We start from the raw sequence: 24189 nt of genomic DNA, 5'->3' as shown, positions 1-24189 counted from the left end.
TTTCTCTCTTTCAAACAAGTTCTTATATTTGACCTTACCGCTTTAAGTCAAACCATTCAGTGTTCTCTTAAGTTTTAATTTTAGAACTGCAGAAGGAGCTCACAGATGTGCAAGATGCTTCCTGCCTCTGTTGGAGAACTTCCTCATTTTATGCACAAATGGTTTATTGTTGTACATGCAGTTATATGGAAATGAACAGCATATGTCTGCAAAAAAAAAAAAAAAAAAAAAAAAAAAACTATTATTTGACACAAATGTATCATTAGTCATCAAAAAGATTAAAGAAATTAAAATAAATAAATAAATTGTTGTAAGTAAGATGCTCTTCTTTACTTTATTAACTCTTGAAAGGGAGGATCTATGTTGATGTGCACAGACAGAAAAGAGATCCACACTGCTTGTGTAATGACATAGTTCAGCTGTCAGAGCAAAGGATAAAAAGAAGATTAAGCTCCGGGAGACATGGTGAAAAAATATGACAAACTACAAAGCACCACAACGTCTGTGATCAGTGTTTTAATGCTTCTGTTTCAGGCATTTTGATCAGTGGAGAGGACTGGATTTGCTTAGTTTATAATAGCATACATTTACAAAAAATTATTTATTTCTAAATACAGCAAAAAAATTAATAAAAATAAATAATAAATAGATTAATTTAAAAAAATCATTCAAATCAAAAGTTGTGCTTGTTAACATTAGTTAGCACTGTGAATTAGCATGAACTAACAATGAATAACTGTATTTTCATCAATCTTTGGAATGGTTGGTTGATTCTAATTGGTCAATCGCTGTATAATATGCTCAATTATTTTGCATATTGCCCTTTCATGTCACTCCATAGTCTCTTCTTTTCTCACATAATAAAATCATTTAAAGTCAAATACATATACTTTGTCTATGTTTTTTTTTTTCCAGTTATTTTACTGTAAGTGGGGAAATGTATCTAGATGATTGCTTTTGCTAAATAATCTGTAATCTTTTTTTGTGATAATGGCCAACTGGTTGTATGGCATCTTTTATATGATCAGTTATAGCCTTTCATTTATGTCTTTATTTCTTCTCATATGGCTTTCCCCATTATAAGTAGGCTCATGAAGAAAACCATAATGAAAAACAGCCACATGAAGAATCGGTCCAGAACCTTGGCGACCTTTTTCCACTCTCCAGTTCTTCTCGCTGTGGCTCTCTGATCGCGGGTAACAGTTTGCGACATATTCAATATTCCTCATGAGATGTTGCTGCTCACACTTGCACTGCACTTTGAGCCCGCCATCATGATCTCTGTATTCATCCTCTCCTCTTCCTGTGGCTTTTCCCGCCTCTGCCGCCCCATCACCACAGTCCATGCTCATGAACACTCCCTCCTTCCACACACCATACTGACAGGTGGGGTGTTTTCCCAGTGAGCACGCCGGACTCATGATCTGAGATGCGTCTTCTGTGTCACCTGGGAGCTTTGGAGACATGGCATCCTCAAATTTGAACACAAAGTCATCTTTCCCAGCTTGGCCGTTCATGTTGCAGTTGGATTCAGGGGCTTTTGGTGGTTGGGGGTCTGGTCTCTCTGGCTGTGAGGTCATGCAGTTCTCACCGACTTCGTAGACAAAGCAAATCCTGGCCAGATACTGCAGGATGAATTTCTTGGCCCATTCTGGGACAGGTTTGGCCTCAGGGCCACAGTGATGTATGTTCATAATAAAGATGGTGAGGGCAGTGGATGCAGTGATCATGGTCATTGTGGCTATGTAATATTTTCCTGTAGAAAAAGTACATAAGAGAAAGTTTAGAAACTTTTTTTTCTCAGTGATATTGCCAATAAAAGTTTATATTAGTTTGACTAGATCAAAATGAAAATTTAAAAAGTGAGTGAGCGACATTTGGCTAAGTATGGTATTCAATACTCCAAACTCTTTTCCAAACTCCATACTAGGGGTTTGGTACCTTGCTTAATGTGGTTATGCATTTAATATTTATAAAATGTAACTGACATAATGTCAGTCATATGAATAACCGGTCAGTATTCACACAGATAGCTGCACTATGTAAGTTGTATGATTTTAATTTACTAGAAAATAACCGACCTAGTCATTTGTTAGAGAATCAGACTTCACTGGTTGAACTGTGTGAACTTGATTCGCTAAACAAAATGTCCTGTGTCTGAATTCGCCCCCTGTATGCTCAAAGGCTAGAGAATACCCACAATGCACTATGAGAGTCAATTGGTGTCTCACCAGAAGATGGCACCAATAGCTAGATCGTCCATCCATTAATTTCACAGAGTGCTTCTCTAAAGCATACAGCATAATGCAATCCTGGTATACATTTTTTGTAAATTAATTGTGAAATTGTTATGTTAGGGTTTCTTTCCATGGCAGAATTATTATTATTATTATTATTATTATTATTATTATTTTTTTTTTTATCTTACTGCTGGAGCAGCTAGTTTGCCAGTTCAAATACTTATTGAACTGCAAGCACAAACTATGCTTTCCAGTGCACTTGTTTCATCACTCACTTGTTTTCATTTACTCCTTCAAGTGACTTGTAATATAGCCTAATGGAAATAGTGAATGAGGTGCGATTTCGATTTAGGATACATATGAGACACATAAGTGACACAAAACTTAATATTTAGCTAAAAATAAAAGTGCTAAAATGTCCAGGCTGATATTTGAATTGCATGCGCTCACTATTTGCTGTATATATAGTTCATGACTTAAGGCTGACTTTATATTAAAGCTTTGTATATATGCAAATTTTAATCATATCTAAATGTTTTCCAGCAGTTATGATTCACCTATAAGAGGAACATTCTCTGAGGGAGGCATGATCTCAGCTACCAACAGCTGAAACACGGTGAGTGCTAACATCACAGTGACTCCCAGTGACACCTTCTCTCCAGAGTCTGCAGGTAGATAGAAGCCCAGCGGAGCCAAGAAAGAGATCATCACACAGGGAATGAGCAAGTTGAACACATAAAACGAGGCCCTTCTCTTCAGTTTCAGAGTGTAGGTCACGTCCGGATAAGGGTCTGCACAGCAGCCGTACAGAATGACATTCCTCTCGGCCGGCATTCCCAGCACCTCCCACTCCACGTTGTCCACCAAGTCTGCGAGATCTGCGCTCTCCATGGCGTTCAGAATGTCAAGCTGGTTGCCGTTGTAGGTCCATGAGCCGTAGGTCAGACGACACTGCTGGGCGTCAAAGGGGAAGAACGAGACATCAACTTTACAGGAGCTTTTAGTGATGGCTGGAGCATCCCACATGATCTGGCCATCATGACGGATCACGACGTTGGTGTCCATAGTGCTGGTGAAGTGATCATCAGCACTGCAAGACATAGATTATTCTATAGTAAACGGCAGAGTAGTTACAGTCAATTTACTGTGTGCATAAAAGTCAACAACCCTAGAATTTTTTTTTAGCTTAGTAAGATTAATCTAATCAATCAAAGTAGGAAAAAGATTAAAAACTCAAATAACAAACAAATTAAAAAAAGCAGAATAGAAATACATGATAGGCTACATGATTTTGTACATTATTTTTGTCAATATTTTCCACTCTTCATATCAGTGGCATAGCCACGGGTGTGCCACCTAAAAATAGATGCAGAATTATTTTTTATAGTCTCAATAAAAAAATTTTTTTACTAAACTTGGGCTATTGTTTTTTAGAGTTTTTTTTTTTCACAACTCGGTTGATTCAGATCGTTACTTCGGAGCCTGTTCGCGACTCGGTTGATTCAGATCGGCACTTCGGAGCCTGTTCGCGACTCAGATGATTCAGATCGGCACTTCGGAGCTTCTTCGCGACTCGGTTGATTCAGATCGGGACTTCGGAGCATGTTCGCGACTCGGTTGATTCAGATCGGCACTTCGGAGCCTGTTCGCGACTCGGTTGATTCAGATCGGCACTTCGGAGCCTGTTCGCGACTCGGTTGATTCAGATCGCCACTTCGGAGCCTGTTCGCGACTCGGTTGATTCAGATCGCCACTTCGGAGCCTGTTCGCGACTCGGTTGATTCAGATCGGGACTTCGGAGCATGTTCGCGACTCGGTTGATTCAGATCGGCACTTCGGAGCCTGTTCGCGACTCGGTTGATTCACATCGGGACTTCGTAGCCTGTTCGCGACTCGGTTGATTCAGATCGGCACTTCGCAGCCTGTTCGCGACTCGGTTGATTCAGATCGGGACTTCGGAGCATGTTCGCGACTCGGTTGATTCAGATCGGCACTTCGGAGCCTGTTCGCGACTCGGTTGATTCAGATCGGCACTTCGGAGCCTGTTCGCGACTCGGTTGATTCAGATCGGCACTTCGGAGCCTGTTCGCGACTCGGTTGATTCAGATCGGCACTTCGGAGCCTGTTCGCGACTCGGTTGATTCAGATCGGCACTTCGGAGCCTGTTCGCGACTCGGTTGACAGCACTGTAATTTCAACAGGAGTTTTGTTTTGTAATTATAGCCACTGTAGAGTCATTACATTCCCCCAAAGTGGCAAAGAAAGTGGTTGAAATAGAATCTGTAATGAGTAATTACTGACTATTCCTTTGCTGGGTTTTCACTATCTATGTGGAGGGTATACAGTACAAAACTGACATGACAAAAACTTCATTCTTATATGTCGTTCAGAAGGATTTAATTGAAATAGATGCCACAACAAAAGATTAACATGGACAAATTTATTCAAAAGATAGTGTGGTTGTTACTTAAATATCGCTCCATTTGATGTTTTATTATTTTATTTTATTTTATTTCAACTTGAAATAGCTAAATGCATCGCCTAACAGTATTACTTAGAGCCTTTAAGAAGCTACAGGAGTATATGAATGTTTAATCATAAATGCGTTAATTAAGTGTTGAGTTTGTGCCTCCATGTGGGGGAAAAGAAAGAGCAAACAAAAATGGCCATCTGAATACCAATCTGACCTGTTATATAGGACTATATCAGGTCTCCATACATAACTACCAGGTATACGGATGGTATCAAGCCCGTCATAGTTCGCCTTATTCCAGGTGAGATACTTGTCAATCCAGACTTGCCGTATCCATAAATAAGCTGTCAGAATCTGGTTACGCTCGTCCTGTAATAGAAGGGTACACGGTCTCAGCAATTTATATGACCTTTTTTATCCAACCATACTGTAAAAATTATATAAAACTCCTTATATGATTTATATCACAGTATTTGTGATGCTTGCACATTTATCTGTGTTTGTTATCCAACAGAATGACTACATTTTCTCTAGTGTCCTTATTCGAACTCATTTTCTGGTAGGCTGTGGTTCTGTGTATCCTGTGGCAGATTACCATGTCAATGATTTGGGAGAGTGTGATCTGTAGTGTGACGTTCAGGATGTCTTCTGTGTCTTCCACTGGTCTCAGCGCACTTGTGTAGTTTCTAAATAAATCATTGAGCAGTTTCTGGGCATAGATCCCATTGGCCCCCCAGCAAACTGGGAAAAAAAGAAAGAAAGAACTGTTTTGTTTGTATATTTTAATTAATAATGGATAAATACTTTTATTCAGCAAGGATGTCAATTTATTGAAAGGGACATTAAATATTATCATTTTTAAAAGGTTTTCTATTGCAAATAAATACTTTTGGAAATTTTATTTATCAATGCAATGAATAAATAAAACAAAAATGTAAAAGTATTGATGCTGAAAACAGCGTCACATCACAGGAATAAATTATTTTCAATTTGTATTCAAATATGTTTTAGAAATATTTTTCACAATATTAATGATTTAACTGTATTTTTGTCGAATAAATCCAGCTTTGATGAACATAAGACTTATAAAAATAAAAATAAATAAATAAAACATTACAAAGTGGTGTAAATGTGATTTGTTTATTATTATTATTAGTTTAACAGCACAAATACAAGAAAAGATTCATTCTATGGTAAACCAAATCATAACTTTTCAGTTTTATTATATATTTGAGTTTTAATGTTTCTCTATTACTGGACAGCAATAGATCAGAGCCGCCTGTCAATCAGGGCCACATGCCAGTTCTTGTGTGATGGATAACACATGTCCACATGACAGATGGCTTAATCGGGAAGAGTGGAGGGATGAGATTTCCTGCTAGATTACCCGTCTGAGGCTATACAACACAAGAGATTGAGTATATCTACCATTAAGCAGCTGGTCAGTATACCAATATCGAATATTCCCACTGTTATTGTCCAGAAAAAAGAAAACAGATACAGTTGAAACACACTGACACTTTGTGACAACATGCCCCAGTTGCACAGAACATGGTGTCTTACTATACAGGATTAGATGGTACACCAGTGCAGAGGAAAAGAGGATAATTAATATTAAATAGGTACTAAAAACTATCTGAAAGCCTTTGAGTGATATAGACACAGGTCCAGACTTTGCCAGATGTTTGCTACTGCTCTGTCATGTCAGTGAAGCTTTAAAAGAGATTTACAGAAAGGATTATCATATTAGACTGACAATGTGATGTCAAGATACAGAAATAGATATATAGATGGAAATCATTGCATAAAGTAAATGGCAAATAATGCACTTTCACTTCAATGTCACTTTTTACAGTTCGTCATAATAGAATGTTTAAAATGAATTTGCTTAGAATGTAAAGAAGGTTTAAGACCTATTACGGTTTAAAAATCAATCAATTGTGGTCAGAAACTAACAACAGCCCAGTGGCACACTGATATGTAAGAAAGAAGAAAGCATTACCTGGCACAAACAGCAAGCAGAAGGTAAAAAAGGCAAAATATTGCACATTCTTGGCAGGCATCTCACAGTTCGGTTTACTGAAGCTCTGCAATTGGGCATTAAATGACAAGTGAATAGATGTTCGATTCATTGAAGATCTAGTCTTTCAACTCCAGATGACAGCTGCTGTATGAAAAAAGTCAATAATACACAGAGACACGAACCAGTTTAATCCTCCAAACAGAGCACGTGTGTAATCCAGCCTCTGTGCCTCACTCTATTTGACATCGTATTATATATTATATATGTTTTTGCTGCCATTGACATTCACATGTATTTATTAGTATTAATATTATTTATCCATAAACAGGCAGTTCATAAATGTTAAATAGTTCATTATTTAGTAAATAAATAATAATGATCAAAAATAAATTTGACTAGTAATACTATGTCCGTCCATCAATGCTTTTTATTAATCTTTATATAGCTGTGTTATATAACACAATAATATAAAAATACAAATAGTTTACATTTATATTTACATTTATTCAATTAGCAGATGTTAAATTTAGTTTAAAAGCAGGTTCACAAGTATTGCAAAATTTTACTATGAAATTACTTAATTATTACTAATATTTTTGCTGTCAAAATGCTCTAAGGAAGACAATAGTGTCATTATATTACAAATAAATAATTAGACCTGGGAATAGATTAATAATATATTTAATGCAGTTGTCATATTTGATAAACATTAGCTAACCTCACAACAGTTCACTAATAAAAAGAAAAAATTGGATTTCAAATACTGTAAGGGAAAGGCCTGTATAAAACCAGCAGGTCCCTATCATGTTTAGCAAGTTTAAATGAGGTGCTTTCAATCTTTGACCACAGGCTGGCAGTATTAGCACATCATTTAACTGTAGAGTCATAATATTTGTATCTTACCACATCAGACTGAAGATTATCTCATTATCATGTGATCATTATATTAGAAAAGGAAAATATATATATTTTTACATGATCTCATTATCATGTGATCAGTATGCGAGAAGAAAAAAAAATATTTACATGATGAAATAAACTGTTGTATTTGTACATAGACTTGCAAATTGTAGATCGTATTTATATAATTTAATGGATGGGAAAGAGAATGTTAAAACATAATGAAAGCCAGAGAGGTCCAAACAAAGACAAGCGTGTTGTTTTGTGTTAGCCAGAGGCCATAACACTGATTTCACTGTCAAATTCTCTGGCTTGTGGTCTGGATTTAAGTGAATGAACAGCAGTGTTTGCCTGATCATAAAACTGCAGCAGTCTCATGTTAGTCTACTTCATTTTACTTTCAAATCACACTGAGGCCCATGCAACACCAAGTAACTCTTTCTTAAGGCTTTTCTTAAGGTTAGAGTTTTTATTTTTATTTTTATTCACAACCCTGAGATTCATTTTATTTAAATTAAGTATTTTCCCAGCTAAAAGTGACTAATTTATTGTTCTGTTCTCTTGTGTCTCCAGACATACAACAAATACCAAGACTGCTGCAAACTGTGCCAGAAATTGCAGAGGATTTTGAGGAGGGAAGTGAATGTTTCTCATTTCTGCCACTCTCACTAGCAAGAGTCTCGAAAGTCAACACAAGAGAAAGTACACGGACGCATGAAAATTGCTTCATAAGCAGCCACAAACTCATCTCCCCCCCAAAAAATGAACTTGAAACTAATAAGTTTCATGTTTTGTAATAGTGAGGTAAGTGGGCAAAGCACAGATTTTCATAAATGGTTCCTCCTTTTTATAAACATGCGCAGAAAAGTAAAAAGTTTAAAAAGCATTTTATACATATACTGTGGCAGTGGTTGTGTGAACTGATTCACACAGAAGTGGCACAGAATCTCTTTCTTGTGTTCAAGAATACGTGAAGTTTAATACTGATTGCTGCAGCGAGGTTAAATATGCCAATGTACATCAAATTGAAAACAGGCTTTGCTTTACATGCAGATTCAGAATCTATCATGCTTTATACCTGCAGAATATTTGAAAATATCATGAATTAAACTCAAAGTCAAATGTACTGTAGTTTGAATCAGTGACAGTTTTGCTTACATTTGTTGGCTATATTTACCTTTGAGTAACAAAGAAAAACACAATTAAATAATTGGGAGCATTCAAAAATAGGACTCAGCTAGTGATTTGAAACTTAAAGGGTTAGTTCACCCCAAAATGAAACCGTCATGTCATTCAAAACCTGTAAGACCTTCGTGCATCTTCGGACCACAAATTAAGATATTTTTGATTAAATCTGAGAGCTCTCTGACCCTCCTATAGACTGCAACACAACTGAAATGTTCCCAGACAATCTGTAAAATAGTCAATGTGACATCAATAGCTCAACTTCAATTTTGCGAAGCTACGAGAAGATACTTTTTTGAGCAAAGAAAACAAAATGACGACTTTATTAAACAGTTCTTCTCCCCTGAGTTACGGTCTTCTGCCATTTTCATTAATATGTTCCAATACTAAATATGTTAGTAGTGGAAATTTAATTATAGCTAATTATAGCTAACTTATTCCTTAAATGCTAACATGCTAAGTAACACATTGCTTTGATTAGCATACCAATAGTTTAATGTGTAAGCCTATTTATTAACATTTAACATATATGATACCTGCTTAACTTGTCACAAACATAACAAAAACTCAGAATACCAAACTAAATCTCCCATTTAACAATCTTGCAAAACAAAAACAACAATAACAACATTATATAACATTTATTTTTGGCATTTACTCTACCTATAGAGTGCCATGGCAAAGTATTGTGTGTTGTGATAAGTTAGCTGGGCTAGTGTGTGTGGTGATGGGTTAGCTGGGCCACTGTGTGTTGTGATTGGTTAGCTGGGCCAGTGTGTGTTGTGATAGGTTAAATGGGCCAGTGTGTGTTGTGATAGGTTAGCTGGGCCACTGTGTGTTGTGATGGGTTAGCTGGGCCACTGTGTGTTGTGATTGGTTAGCTGGGCCAGTGTGTGTGGTGATGGGTTAGCTGGGCCACTGTGTGTTGTGATGGGTTTGCTGGGCCACTGTGTGTTGTGATGGGTTAGCTGGGCCACTGTGTGTTGTGATAGGTTAGCTGGGCCAGTGTGTGTTGTGATTGGTTAGCTGGGCCAGTGTGTGTTGTGATTGGTTAGCTGTGCCAGTGTGTGTTGTGATAGGTTAGCTGGGCCACTGTGTGTTGTGATTGGTTAGCTGGGACAGTGTGTGTTGTGATTGGTTAGCTGGGACAGTGCGTGTTGGGATTGGTTAGCTGGGCCAGTGCGTGTTGTGATTGGTTAGCTGGGACAGTGCGTGTTGTGATTGGTTAATTGGGACAGTGTTTGTTGTGATTGGTTAGCTGGGCCAGTGTGTGTTGTGATTGGTTAGCTGGGCTAGTGTGTGTTGTGATTGGTTAGCTGGGACAGTGTGTGTTGTGATTGGCAGTACTCGGTGCCTGGTCAGGAAATGTCATGCCCCTTACCGTCGCCTGCTGCGAGCTTCAGTTGTAAATTTGCGTCAAGATCAAATCAATTTAAGCACAATCTAAACCTTGATGATTGTAACCACTCTAATTTTGTGTGTCTTGGGAAAGCTAAAACGTCTCCGAAATTGTGATAACACTCACTGCCTTCTCTAGTGCAGCTCAACCAAATACGTTTAAATAAAATATCTCCTTTTGAATTGGAATTTGAGCTTTTTAACTTTGCAGATCTTGTTTATGCTCAAACAGCAACATTACAGACTAACTAAAGTTGAAAAGTTGAAAAAACATAATAGCTCCCCTTTAGGTTTGGCCAAATCACACCAATCAATAATTATTTGGAATATTTACAGCGTATTTCAATTTTTTATTATTTGAAACCTAGCATTATTTATATTAATATTCTTTCAAATATTTAATATATTTAATTTCTCTTTAAAATAAATACCACTTGGTATGATATTTTGTTATATAATGTAAAAAACATTTGTAACTTTTACAATTTTATTTAAAAGATTTTCATTTATTTGTACATGTGATAAAACAAATACCCCATACAAAAATACATATGTTCAGATCCTGTCCCATTTATAGTAGCACGCATGATTTCTTGGGGGCTCGGGATTTGGGGTTGAGGAAAACGTGAACAGCTTCTGTAAACACTTCCTTCACCCCGTCCTGGTTGAGCGCTGAACACTCCATGTATTTGCTGGCCTGGATTTGTCGGGCCAGCGCCACCCCCTGCTGCTGGGACACCACAGAGAGGTTCTTCTCTTTGAGCTTCTGCAGCACCTCTGGATCATCTCGCAGATCCTTTTTAGTCCCCACCAGCAGGATGGGCACATTAGGACAGTGTTCTGACACCTCGGGGTACCACTTTAGCTTGACATTCTCATAGGACGAGGGATTGGTGATGCAGAAGCAGATGATGAAGACATTGGTCTGTGGGTAGGAGAGAGTTCGTAGACGGTCGTACTCCTCCTGTCCCGCGGTGTCCCACAGGTTCAGACTGACTATTTTAGAGTCTACAGTGAGCTGTGAGCTGTAGTTGTCAAAAACAGTGGGGATGTATTCTTTAGGAAAGGCATTGGTGGTGAAGGAAATCAGGAGGCAGGTCTTCCCAACGGCACCATCTCCAACTACAACACACTTGACGTTCTGCATTGTTGTTCTCCCTTCAACTTTCAATAACTGAAAGACACACAAGGACCAAATGTAGACTATGACTTGCATGTAGTACATGAGATATTTATCAGAAAAAAAATCTAGATACACTTTAAAAGTATTAATTAATTATTGAATTATTGAATAATTAGGTTTTTGTTCACCAAGGCTGCATTTCTTTGATCAAAAATACAGTGAAACAGTAATACTGCAAAATATTACAATTTAAAAGACTTTTTATTTTAATATATTTTAAAATGTAATTCCTGTGATGCAAAGCTTCATTTTCAGCTTCATTACTCCAGTCTTTAGTGTCACATGATCCATCAGATCATTGTAATATGCTGATCTGCTACTCAAATATTATATGTTTTGATTGGTGTTCAATTATTAATAATTGAATGATCGTACTTTATCAGTACTGAAAACAGCTTTTGCTGCTTAATATTTGTTGAATACAAATAGAAATGTATGTATGTGTGTGTATATATATATATATATATATATATATATATATATATATATATATATATATATATTATAAAGTCTTTTGTCACTTGATCAATTGAATGTGTTGTTGCTCAATAAATGTGTACATTTCTTATCGTTTTAATATATTTTGAATGGTAGTGTATCACATTTTCTACAAGAATATGAAGCAGGACAACTTTTTTTTCAACATCGGTAATAATAAGTACCGTTTCTTGAGCACTAAACTAGCATACTAGAATGATTTCTGAAGGATGATGTGGTATTGAATACTGGATGATACTGAAAACTCAGCTTTGAATTACATTTAAAAATGTATTCAAATAAAAAAAACTGTTATTTTAAACAGTTATCTTTTTGAAATGATGTGCCAAAAACTGCAGATTAATATTAGTCAAAAACAGTCATTCCAATACTGATTAAAATAAATTAACATATTCATGGTAGAACTCCATCATGGATGAGTAAATCATGTTTCTGTCAGATTATCATGTGCATTTAAGATAAATATGACCACCCTTATTGACCACAAAACATGAGTGTTGTCAGTGACCTTTATTTATATCTTTCTGAGAAGAACAGTTGCATAGAGCTGGTAGGGAAGTAATTCATCTCACTTGGGTGTCTGTTAACATCTTCTGAAACAATGCAATAATGTAATAATTTTGCAATATTTATTATAACACATGATGTCCATTCTTATCATCTTAGAAAACTCAAATGAAGAGGCTGTCGACTCGTTTTACGTGTTGATCTATCTGTTGAAGGCCTAATATGTACGATAAAGAACGAACATGTACTCTAGTTATGCAGATCTGAGTTTGAAATGTGAAATCAGTAAAGTATTTATAGCTTTAGGAGTCTGACATGACTTTGCTGACAAAAAGACAGTTCCTTTTTTTTCAAAGAAACTAGAACTTGGAGCTGTACAGCTTATTCTTTTAGAGGGCAAGAACCACAAACAGTCCATTCACTTATTGTATGATTGCGTAAAAAATCTTAAGCTCCAGTCAAAAGGAGTACAATGCAGAGTACAGTATTATGAATGCATGTTTTATAATTACTAGGTATATGTAAAAAAAAAAAAATTATATGTATATATATATATATATATATATATATATATATATATATATATATATATATATATATATATATATATATATATATATGTGTGTGTTTTTTGTGTGTTATATATTTTTTTATAGCACATAGATATTCAAAAGGATTTTTGCTGAATGACACATTGGTTAGTTATTTTACAAACAGTATCTTTCTGTCTCTGGGCTGTCCAAGTAAACTACAATGTGAATCAGACTCTAAAAGAGTCATTAAATCAATGTATGTGCATCTCACATATTTCAGATGATGCTGTTCTCCATCAAACCCTTTGATCTTGAATATTTTTCCAATTATTATCTAATAAATACAAAATTGTCTTAGTTCTTTTATATCCAAATGCTACCAACACTATGTAGACTTCACAAACTGTAACTCACATTATATGTTTTAGTAGAAAAGAGAAGGTTTTCTTTCTTTATTATATTTAATAGATATAAAATCTAAAATACCATTACATAGTAACTTATTATTATTTGGTCAGATATATAAAACACAACAGAGCTCCATTCGACTATAGCAGAAAAAATATTTAAAAAAAAGGATGTAACTGCTCTAATGACATCAATGCATTCTTATCAGTACAAATGATCAAACCAGAGATGCGAATTAAATCTGGCCTAGAATAAAAACTAATAGGATAGAGAGTTTGGGACAAAGAATCTAATGCAAATAAGAGATAAACTCACCGTGCATGATACAAAAGAGCGTCCAGGAAATTGTCAATAGTGGTATGAATAAAACTCCCTAAATACAGTAACACAGAAGACTGAAGGAGGAAGTGAGCACAGCCTAGTGCGCTGAGAGGAAGTCAGTGACACAAAAAGGCAAAAGCTGGTGGAGATGTTCATAGATGATATAGGCCATAAGTTAACAGCCTAAAATGAATATACTTTTTCTGAAAATGTACTCACTCTCAGGCCATCCAATCATTCACATTCTCACCAGTGGATCCTCTGCAGTAAATGGGTGCCGTAAGAATGAATAAGAATCAGAATTAGCTTTATTCGCCAAGTGTGTGCAAACATACAAGGAATTTGTTTTGTTTCTTTAGCTCTTGGTACATACATGACATGAGAGAAGAAAGAATAATAAGTAAGACTTATAATAATAATAATAATAATAATAATGTGGTAAACATCTCAAGTGAAAGTGAAAGTGAAAGTCGTGACATTTGCCAAGTATAGTAATCCATACTTGGAATTGGTGCTCTGCGTTTAACCCATCCAAGTGCTCAGTGAGAAGTGAACACACCATTAACACACACCCAGAGCAGTGGGTATCTGGTACAGATTTGTGCATTTTTTTACTGTACAGTTTGTGTAAATAAAAAATGCATATGTATTTACATAATACTTAAAATAAAATTAATTACTGGAAAAAGGTAATCATTTCTATTTTTGCTGTTAAAGATGGAGATGGCATGGGGAGGGGGTCTGTGTTTTATGCCTGGATGTTCTAGTGCACAGAGATCTGTAGCATCTACCAGAGGGGAGAAGTGCAAACTGGTTGTGGGCGGGGTGAGAGGGGTCTGTGACGAAGTTGGCTGCCCGTTTCTTCACTCTGAAGTTATACAAGTCCTGAAGGTTTGGCAGGTGCACACCAATTAGTCCAAACTGTCGATAAAAACATCACAATAATCCACAATAATTCACACAAATCCAGTCCATCAACATCTCATAAAGAAGAAAGCTGCATGTTTGCATGGGTGCCTCGAACTGAAACTGTAAATGTTAACATCAGTTAGTGACATTTTCAGTGTCATCAAGAAGCCACTCGGAGGCACTGTAATCTTTTCACAGACACAAGCACACTCTGCAATCCCTTCACATAAAGGGTTGAGTAGGAAAAAACTAAAGTATTAGGAAAATAGCATCACAACAGATGTGAGTGTCCAACAAGACAGTGAATGCATTATTATTATTATTTTTAGCACCAATCAAAGGGCCATTCCTAAGGAATGCATGAACTGATAAAATGTATACTTTGAATATAATTTAAGTTGCTTTGGATAAAAGTGCATAAATAAAGAAAAATAATTTATATGAATAAAAATTATAATAATGTAAGGGAATATAAAGTACAACGTGCAAATATTTGATAAAAATAAATAGAAAATAGTCTTATAATTATTAAAATAAATGTAATATAATATAATTATATTATGAATATTATTGTCATAAAACAGCTTTCAGTGTGGTAAATAATAAACAAACTAAATACTGAATTAATGAAAAACTAAAATTGAAAAAAAAGTTTTCGTGAAGTTCACAGTTGGGTCAGGAGATATCTGTTAACTACAACATCATTAATTAATTTTTTTTTTAAAATACATTATAGCATATATGCATTTTTTAAAATTATGTTAATACAAAGTATAATACTATAAGGGAATATAAAGTACAGGCAAATAAATAAATAAATAAAAATAACAGTTGCCTAACATTGAATGTTATATTATGTAATTATATTATGCATTATAAACAGTGATGCCAAATTAAATAATTTCAAACAACTTTAATTGTGGTAAACATAATACACACACTAAATAATAATCACTCATAAACATTATAGAAAACATCATTACTTATAACCAAGTCAGTCTATTGAAAGTCGACACCATTAAATAACAAGCAGCGTGTGTGTTTGTTGTAACGGAGACCGTTTGATAGGCTTCGGCATGGTGTAGATAGCAGGGAGTGCGTGACTGCGCATGCGTCACGCCGCAGACTGCCAGCCCGGCGTGAGTCGAGGAGGAAGCGCAGCTTGTTCGGCCTCCTTTGCTTCCGTCCCTGACCGAGAACTAACGTCCACCTGCCGTATTCTCTCATCAGCGGTACGGGAAACCGCACAGAAGTGCTTGCTCGTGTGTTTTTGGAGTGTTTCAGTACAATGCCTCCGTGGAGTCTGACGGAAGGAGAGAGCAGCTGAAGACGAACCTCGAACACTGAGACGGACTGCGCGAGGACTCGAGGTAACGCAGCTCATTTGAAACCGTTTAACACTTAGTTTCTCCGTGTTTTACATAACACATCTGTTTAGATATGGATTTGGGTGTTTAGAAAGTGGGAAAGGTGGGAACCATTGGCCTTTTTTTGTCGCTACAAAGCCAGCTGCGCATTCAACCGCATTAATACAAATATAATACAGTGTTGTTGATTATGAATCACCTCTTTATGGCAGATTTTGTAAAGCAAATGTGAGTGAAGGAACTCTTACTAGTTATGATCTGCTCCTTAGCCATATCTGGAGATATGCTACGTAGGTTAATGTGTTAATTATTAAGATTATTAATGTGCAAAGTCTGTGCCCTTCATATAGTACAGCTAAACCTTTAAGACTGTAAACCTTTCAGATGGTAAGTATAGTTACACTAACGTTACGTAGTTTCGATTTAAAAATGTTAATTAGTTGACAGGTGAGTAGGGGAGTAACTTGATAACATTCTTCACAGGTCAACCGTGAAAAAAAAAAAGTTGCATTCGTTTTGTTGTGGAAATAACATTTGTGTAACAATTCTTGTTTGGTATTTTTACACATAAAAACCTGTTTTTCAGCAATCTTTTACTGGGGGTCAAATTGACAACAAATAAAAACATTTGTGCTACCTTTGATAAAAGTAATCTTTGTGAAATTTGAATTTACAGAAGGGTACTTTTTAAAATATAATTTAAATGCATAATCAAAAAATTTATTAATACATTAATAAAAAATAAAAAAGTAATGGTAATAATTTTCAGGTCAATTACAGGAAGTTAATTCCAGGTATCTTAATTACTTTAACATTTATTTAACACTTTTTACACTCTACTTACTGAATGGGTTTTACCTTTTATATTGTTCTAATTCTTTTATTTTTACCTGTTAGAAATGATGCATTTATTGCAAAAGTGTAAGTGGTGCCTACATTATAAATTTTTTACAATATAATAGTACTTTTAAATACTTTCAATATGTATTAATATGTATTAATAATTCAATATGAGTTAAAATAGAAAACTTTAAGTCCAGAGGCACCATAACTTTATACAGAAGAAGGAAACTATAGAGCATCAAAGAACACAAATACTTCAAAATAGGGACTTTTATCTATTACCTTTACATTTAAGCAAAAAGAGAACTCTACTGAGCATGTGCAGAATAAGTGTCATAATTAATTACATTAAAGCTGCATGCAAAAGTAATGGGTTTGAATGAAACTTACTTTGCGATTGTTAAAGAAGTTTGTTCTGTATAGATTTATTGAATATGGTTGGTATGAATGAAATTTGGACATGCTTCTATTTTTCAGCTACTATATAGTGAGGAAGTATAGGCTTATTCAGATTGTGTTTCAGTTGTCTGCGTTGTTCCCTATATCATCTCGGTATTACTTTTAATACATGACTTGACATGGTTGGATTGTTGGTTTGCTCACATGATCTTTCTCTCTCGTATCCCAAACCAGCTGTCCCACTATGGAGCTCAGTAGATTGGTGCCTTTCTGGATTGTATGTGTATGCTTCTTCTTGGAATGTCGTTCTGTCAAATCCAATCTCGTAAGCCCAGACCCCTTACCATTGGACAACGGTGTCTCAGGTGAGTTTGAACTGTCTGAATTATTATTTTCCATTGGATAAATAGTAGCTGTGTCATCATAGTTGACAACAACAAACAGAATGTACTTTAGAGTGCTCTGTTCTTTGCAACCCTCTGTTCCAATGCTGTAGTCTTATTTAGAAATTGTATGGGGGTCTAAATGTGGCCTAGCTGAGAATAGTAAGGGAATGCAATCTCTGTTAAGCGCTGTCCTTACTTGTGGCAGCATGTCAAATAAAGGTGCCTAGAGCATCATAGCGAGTACAATTGCTTCTGAAATATGTCTTAGGCCCATATAAAGGGTGGCTTGTCCTTAGGGTTCATACAAGTTTACATATAAGTGATGATTGGGATCTGTTGCTTCTTGCCCGGATGCTTGCTCTACGAAACAAACCAGTTCCAGTCAAAAGTGGGGGTGGGAGGGAAACTTTCTCTGCTTTAATTCAGATTTTCTGTTGTAATTTGAATCCGTTCAGATTTTGGAAAGAAGTTTATTTTAAAAGTCATCTAAAAAAAAAAAAGTCTTAGAAAATTATGCTATAATGTGACCTTTTTGTTTAAAGTTACTCTAAGAACAAAAAAAACAAAAAAATAATAGAGAACAAAACATGTATAAATAGTATTCTAAAATGATTTCTATACACACACACACACACATTAGGGGCTGAACGACTTCTGATTTTTTTTTTTGTCGACTTTTATGTGGTGAAAGTCGAGTCAAAGTCGACTAGTCTCTGATGACATCATTAATGAACAAATAAGTCTGGAGCTGTGACAAACCCCTTGTGCACAGCTATGGCATATGACACAGCGCTGGCCACATGGCTATTGCTCCTATAACGGCTCATTTTTATCAGTTCCTATTCCTTTGAGTCGTTTTATTTCTCACAGATTTTTGCTCATTCTAAATCGGATACAGATAAAGTAGCAGAGTAAAGATTACATTCATATGAATGCATTAGTGAGAGCGATTGTGTGTGTGAATTATTTCTACATGCCGGCGTCTCTCTAGCAGTAGTGACACTGTGGGATTTAGTTATTAAGAAATATATGCTTTTGGAATTTTCGGTTTCTAAGCTATTTGTTGAGAAATCACAGAACAGTGTTGACCGTACATTTCCGCACTGAATTTTTCCGTGCTCGCGCGATCTTCGCATGACGTACGAGCTACTGTTAGTAGCCTATGTCTGTGCATAACAGTGCAGCAGCGCATTAGATGAAAACGGCGATTAACGCACAAAAAAAAAAAATAACACAATGGTGTATACATTTATTTGTCATTTTAACTGTTACGAAATGGTGTGTAAATGTGGAAGTCCTTCAAATATTGGTTATCCTTTTGCGCCATCTATAGGACCAACGATTAGTCGACGTCAGGCTTAAAATTTCATGGCAGAGCATTGAAGTCGTTTAGTCTGTGCAACCCCTAATATACATACATATACACACAAATTGAAAAAGTACATATAGTTTAATGTAATTTATAAACATATAAATGTATTATTATAAATAACACTTTGGCAAAAATGGTTGCCCTCTGCTCTGTGTGTGTGTGTGTGTGTGTGTGTGTGTGTGTGTGTGTGTGTGTGTGTGTGTGTTTGTTCACCACTCCCTGCTGTGTGTGTGTGTGTGTGCACACTTGGATGGGTTAAATACAGAGCACAGACCATACTTGGCGACACGTCACTTTCACTTTGTTTTTCCATGTCATTGTTCAGATAATGTGGGAACCCTGGAAGTGCATTATTGGTTTGTAACCAGTATGATGAATTTTGGGTTTACTTTTAATCTCATTTGCTTCCTTTCGTAACGTATTTATGGAGAACAACGCAAATGTTGAGTGAACTATTTTCTTAATGCATTTGCTGTTTACATAGTACTATTACATGTGAACCTGGGTGATGTTAAAGTTATATTTGTTTGTCATCAATCACGTCGTGCCTCAATAGCTCTTGTGCAGTTCAACTTAAAGAAAAAAAAGTTGTCTTTTACAATGAATAGCTATGGCCTTCTGGTGGTCTTGCATTTCTGTGTTATGTTAGTGAATCAAACCGTCTGATCTTGATTGCAGTGTAATGACTTAAGAGCCCCTTGGGAAAACTGCCTAAAGTCCAGACTGTATTTCAGAGCTTTTCTTAAACTGGAATAGAGCCCAGTCATTTAGTGATAAAACACCATCCGGCTACTGGTTGAATGAGCTTTACTGTGTGTGAGTCCACCATATTTCACACTAACTTAAAACTGAACTGACCTGTAGAGTGTCACCTGTAACTTTACAAAAAGATCCAGGTCTACTATTCCAACAATAGTATGTTATGCTTTGTATTTGTAGTAGTAACGCATGGTTATTTTTTGCATCTTTAATGCATATTTGTTTACGAGACAAGTAGCGTACATTAAGCATACTATAGTACATTGAAAATTGCATCTTTTTTACTTCCACCACATTCATAACACTGGAACTGAAGTTTATACTACGTTTTAGTAAATGTAGCAGATAAACTGGGTATCTTGTGCATGTGGAGAATTTGCATACTTTATACACACACATATATGCTGCAAAGATAAAGTATCATGTTAGCATGCTATTCTGAATCTAAACATTACATTGTTTTCTCTCTGACTGTGGAAGTAACACACCATAGTTTGTTATTTTGCATCTGAACCTGGTTCATGTAAATATTTTCTAAGAGTAAGAAGTTTGCCAAGCAAATTATCATGCTGTACACAGTATGCTACTAGTATGTTATATCTTTTATGAGCAGCTTGAGCTTGTTGCTTTCAATTTCAGTAGCTGTGAGTTTAGACTCATATTATGGGTATATTACAATGCTTATATTTCTGTATTTAAGATATTTTATTCTTGGCATTAGGCACAATGTGTGTGTTCATGGTGTGCATGTGTGCTCTTGGATGGGTTAAATGCAGAGCACAAATTCTGAGTATGGGTCACCAAACGTGGCCACATCTCACTTCACTTTAAAAAAAAAATAACATGCCAAGTCACTTATAAAGATAGCATAAGAGATGAGTATTAAGACACAGAAATGAGTCTTAGATAATGGAGTCTTCCTGGCTTTCCCAGCACTTAGACTAACAGGCACATGGGAAATGTGGCAACTTTGGCCTTTATCGAATTCAGTCACAAGCGTTCAAGGAAGTTTGGGGTTTCCGTTTTTTTCCCCATTCTAAGCATGAGCAAACTCATTCCAAAACGACAAGAAAACGGTTTATGAATTATTGTTAATCTTCCAACACCTCTATGATAGTGTCCCTATATTCAATAAGAACACATCAAATTGATTAAAAGTGAAAGTAAAGACATTTTATAATGTTAAAATCAATTTAAATTTTAAAATTATTGCAAGTCATCAAAATCCTGAAAAGCAAAATCCTGAGAAGATGTATCACTGTTTCCAAAAAAAGAGCACAACTTCTTTCAACGTTGATAATAGTAAGAATATTTCTTGAGCACCAGGACTCTTATAGTTTACTAAAACCATAAAACAATATTGGTTAGTTAATATAAAATAAACTTTACAATATTTCTCATTTTCATTTAGTTTATGGTGATGTAAACAATAGCTAGAAATAAACATACAAATGAATAAAAAACATAAAAAATAGACAAACACATAAAAATTATTAAAACGTTAAAAAACTAGAATTGTAACTCTATGATACTGAAATAAAACCAAATACCAAATCAGCATATTTGAATGATTTCTGAAGGATGAAGACTAGAGTAATGGCTGCCTTCACAGGAATAAATTATATTTTAAAATAAATTCAAATAGAAAACAGTTTCTTAATTTTGCATTGTAGTAATGTTTCATGACCATATTCCACGAAGAATCATAAAGAATATTACCATATTCTTTATTTAAAAAATGCAGTCTTGATGACCATAAGAGACTTTTTTCAAAAAGTCTTACAGACCTCAAACTTTTGAACAGTACTGTATGTCCTAAAATTTCAACTCTTATCCCATTTTATTACATATTTCTTGACTACATCAGCCTCTCCGTGACCAAAAACTCTTTCAAGCTTCAGCAGAGAGGATCTTTGGGACTTGCTGTGCGTGTCAGGTCTGAGAACCGCACCGATGGAGCTCAGCGTCTCCTGAGGCTGATGGTCAGGCTACAGACAGTATAAAACTCATACCACTGGCCTGCTTTTGTTCCAGTCCTGTTGGAGAAGACAATGTCCAACAGTTGGTGAGCTAGTTTTCAGCCTCCCCAAAAATGCAGCCGGCCCCTCATCTCCTGAGTCCTGGCTGTTATATAACAGCAGATTGACAGAAAATAACTAGTGGCTTGTTGTCCTCTTTCTTTCTAGATGAAATCTGTTATATCAAGTTTATATTTGATGATTTACTTTGTCTTGACTATTATAATTGTTGTATGAGGACTTTAGCATTCCATAACTGTATTCACTGAACTCTGATTAGATGCAGAGAATCATGTTTCTTACAAAGGCTGTGTTCTTGGCTTTGACCAGTGCTTATGATCTTAGGCATTTTTAGGTTATATAAACACTTTATATGGGACAACAGCCGGTATCCAAAAGCTAAAAAGATACTCTTTGCAAGTATGCATATGTGTTGCGAGTGTGCCGTCCAATTCTAAATAATTTTTGTCACTATTCTCAGGGGTCGATAGAGTTTCTTTGCTGTTATTTCGGTAGTTAACTATAAATGTTGAACTAACTAGCGGAGTTTTCTCCAGACTGTTGCTCACCCGACCTGAAAAAGAGAAGTGACGGGTTATGCAACGTGTCTTAATGTGGCAATTTTGCGAAATGTGTATTGTTCAAAGAATATCTTTCTGAATAAATCATAACGAAATGCAATCAAGCTTTTGTAGCATTGCAGATCTGTACTAGGGTAGTATAAGTTTTGGACCTAAAAGTCACAATTATGCCTGTGTAATTTTCTTTATATGTTGTTTTGATGCAATCTGGTTGAAATATTTAATTTATGCTTGGATTAAGATGTAATATTAATTATTATTATTTTTAATATATCTATTTAAATATTTTGTATATACACTACCATTCACAAGTTTATTGGAAGAAATTAACACTTTTTATTCTGCAAGGATGCATTAAATAATAAAAATTTCAGTTTTAAATAAATGCTGTTCTCTTAAACTTTTTAATCACTGAAAAAAGTATCATACAACATTGAAATGCTTCTGAACTGAAGACACTGACACTGAAGACTGGAGTAATGATGCTGAAAATTCAGCTTTGCATCATATGAATTGATCACATTTTAAAATATTACAATAGAGAGAGGTATTTTACATTTTACCAAGCCTTGGTGAGCAACTACTTTCAAAAACAAACTTTAGAATTGTAGTTTGTGCAGACTCTAAAATTATTTATTTGGGGAAAAACAATGTAACCCAATTTTTATTATTATTTCTTTTTTTGGAAGTGGACTTATTTGCTATATCAGCATGCAGTAACAGTGACAAAACAGAGTCCCAAAAGAGACCCTCCTCTTGAAATCCAATCACAGGATGTCACAGGAGAGGTCACTAGGCAGGAGACTAGCATGTTACTCACGGGTGTAAAGCAGCAATCTATCTTTTCTGATCACTTGTGATTACATCGCCCGAGACAAGTATTTGAGCAACAAATAGATATTGCTCAGTTTCTTCAGGTTTGCTCATTTTGTTTTGAATGCAGCCTAGTATTCAAGAAGATACTAATATAAGATCTAATATAATGGTTGTAGTTCATTCTACTTGGTAAGAGATACATTTCAGAAACCAGATATGCTTCTCTTCTCTTCTCTTCATGTCCATTTACCAGCCCCCAACCTGGTTCCCAATCATCTACCATGCCTTCAGGGTGACTTTGAAAGGCTTAGATAGACTTCTGTCTCTTTTTTTGGAGAGCTTTAAGAGACGTCTCCTCTTGAGTTTCTATATGTCTTGTTATGGAAAGACAGATGCCAAGGTTTATTTCTGCAGCTCATGGACCTCTTGGACTGCTTCCTTTGTGTTATATCACTCTGATATACACAAACATGACCGGATACATCCCAGCCTACATCAGTCTCTCTTGTAACACACGCTCTGAGCTGATAAAGTTCCCACTCCCAAGCTACTCCAGGTTCGCTCGGCACAAATCCGAGCTTTCCTGGCCCTCAGAAACTTGAATGTGGTAACACAACAGCTGTGCAGATTTGGGGCCTAAAAATAGTTGTTTGCTAGTTTTAGTTAATACCACAGCCGGATCTATTTTTAGTTTGAGCTGGAAACCTCCACGGACACAGTGGGATTTATGAGAAGTCTGTTTAGAAGCACTTCTGAATTCTGAAATCGGATCCGGTGCTATCATTTTAAGTCTTCATTGGCACTCAGTGTTCTCATTGTAGAGTGCTGTGTGGCCCCTGACAATTAAGTTGACTATTGCTAAGGCAACTGGCCATATTGGGTATTTATCTCACCTTTATTTTCAAATAGGTGCTCTTTTATTGTTTGATGTTGTCCTGTTTAATGCATTAGTTCTCAATTGCAAACCAATAAACCTTCAATACTGTAGGTCAGAAAGACTGAAGGTTTGAAACTCACAAGGATCTTTCATCATTGTGATATTAAGCAAGGCACTTGATCCCAATTTGGAC

The 24189-nt window shown here is 35.7% G+C and overlaps 2 protein-coding genes and 1 pseudogene across 5 annotated transcripts in view; 1 reads left to right on the top strand and 2 right to left on the bottom strand.

The window, feature by feature from the left end:
• Positions 1-1060: 1060 nt before the first annotated feature.
• LOC113099190 (neuronal acetylcholine receptor subunit alpha-9-like) lies at positions 1061-6776 on the bottom strand (annotated as a pseudogene).
• A 3950-nt stretch (positions 6777-10726) lies between these two features.
• Positions 10727-13757, bottom strand: LOC113099191 (rho-related GTP-binding protein RhoG-like). Its single transcript, XM_026264291.1, has 2 exons — positions 13664-13757; positions 10727-11393 (listed from the first exon to the last, which is right to left on the bottom strand). The coding sequence occupies exon 2, from the start codon at positions 11364-11366 to the stop codon at positions 10791-10793; it is 576 nt and encodes a 191-aa protein (XP_026120076.1). The 5' UTR covers positions 11367-11393; positions 13664-13757; the 3' UTR covers positions 10727-10790.
• A 1924-nt stretch (positions 13758-15681) lies between these two features.
• The window catches only part of LOC113099183 (stromal interaction molecule 1-like), a 34230-nt gene continuing 25722 nt past the window's right edge, over positions 15682-24189 (top strand). For 2 of the 4 annotated variants that reach the window (XM_026264283.1, XM_026264282.1), the window contains exons 1-2: positions 15682-15948; positions 17422-17552. In XM_026264283.1, the coding sequence (XP_026120068.1) occupies positions 17432-17552 (121 nt within the window). In that variant the 5' untranslated portion in view covers positions 15682-15948; positions 17422-17431. The remainder of the gene's footprint in view (positions 15949-17421; positions 17553-24189) is intronic. The other 2 variants (XM_026264284.1, XM_026264285.1) reach the window with 1 other exon arrangement.

This window comes from Carassius auratus, unplaced genomic scaffold, assembly GCF_003368295.1.
Source record: "Carassius auratus strain Wakin unplaced genomic scaffold, ASM336829v1 scaf_tig00216878, whole genome shotgun sequence".
Lineage (NCBI taxonomy): Eukaryota > Metazoa > Chordata > Actinopteri > Cypriniformes > Cyprinidae > Carassius > Carassius auratus.
The sequence above is the reverse complement of the archived record's forward strand: the minus strand, read 5'-3'. Positions and strand labels throughout refer to the sequence as shown.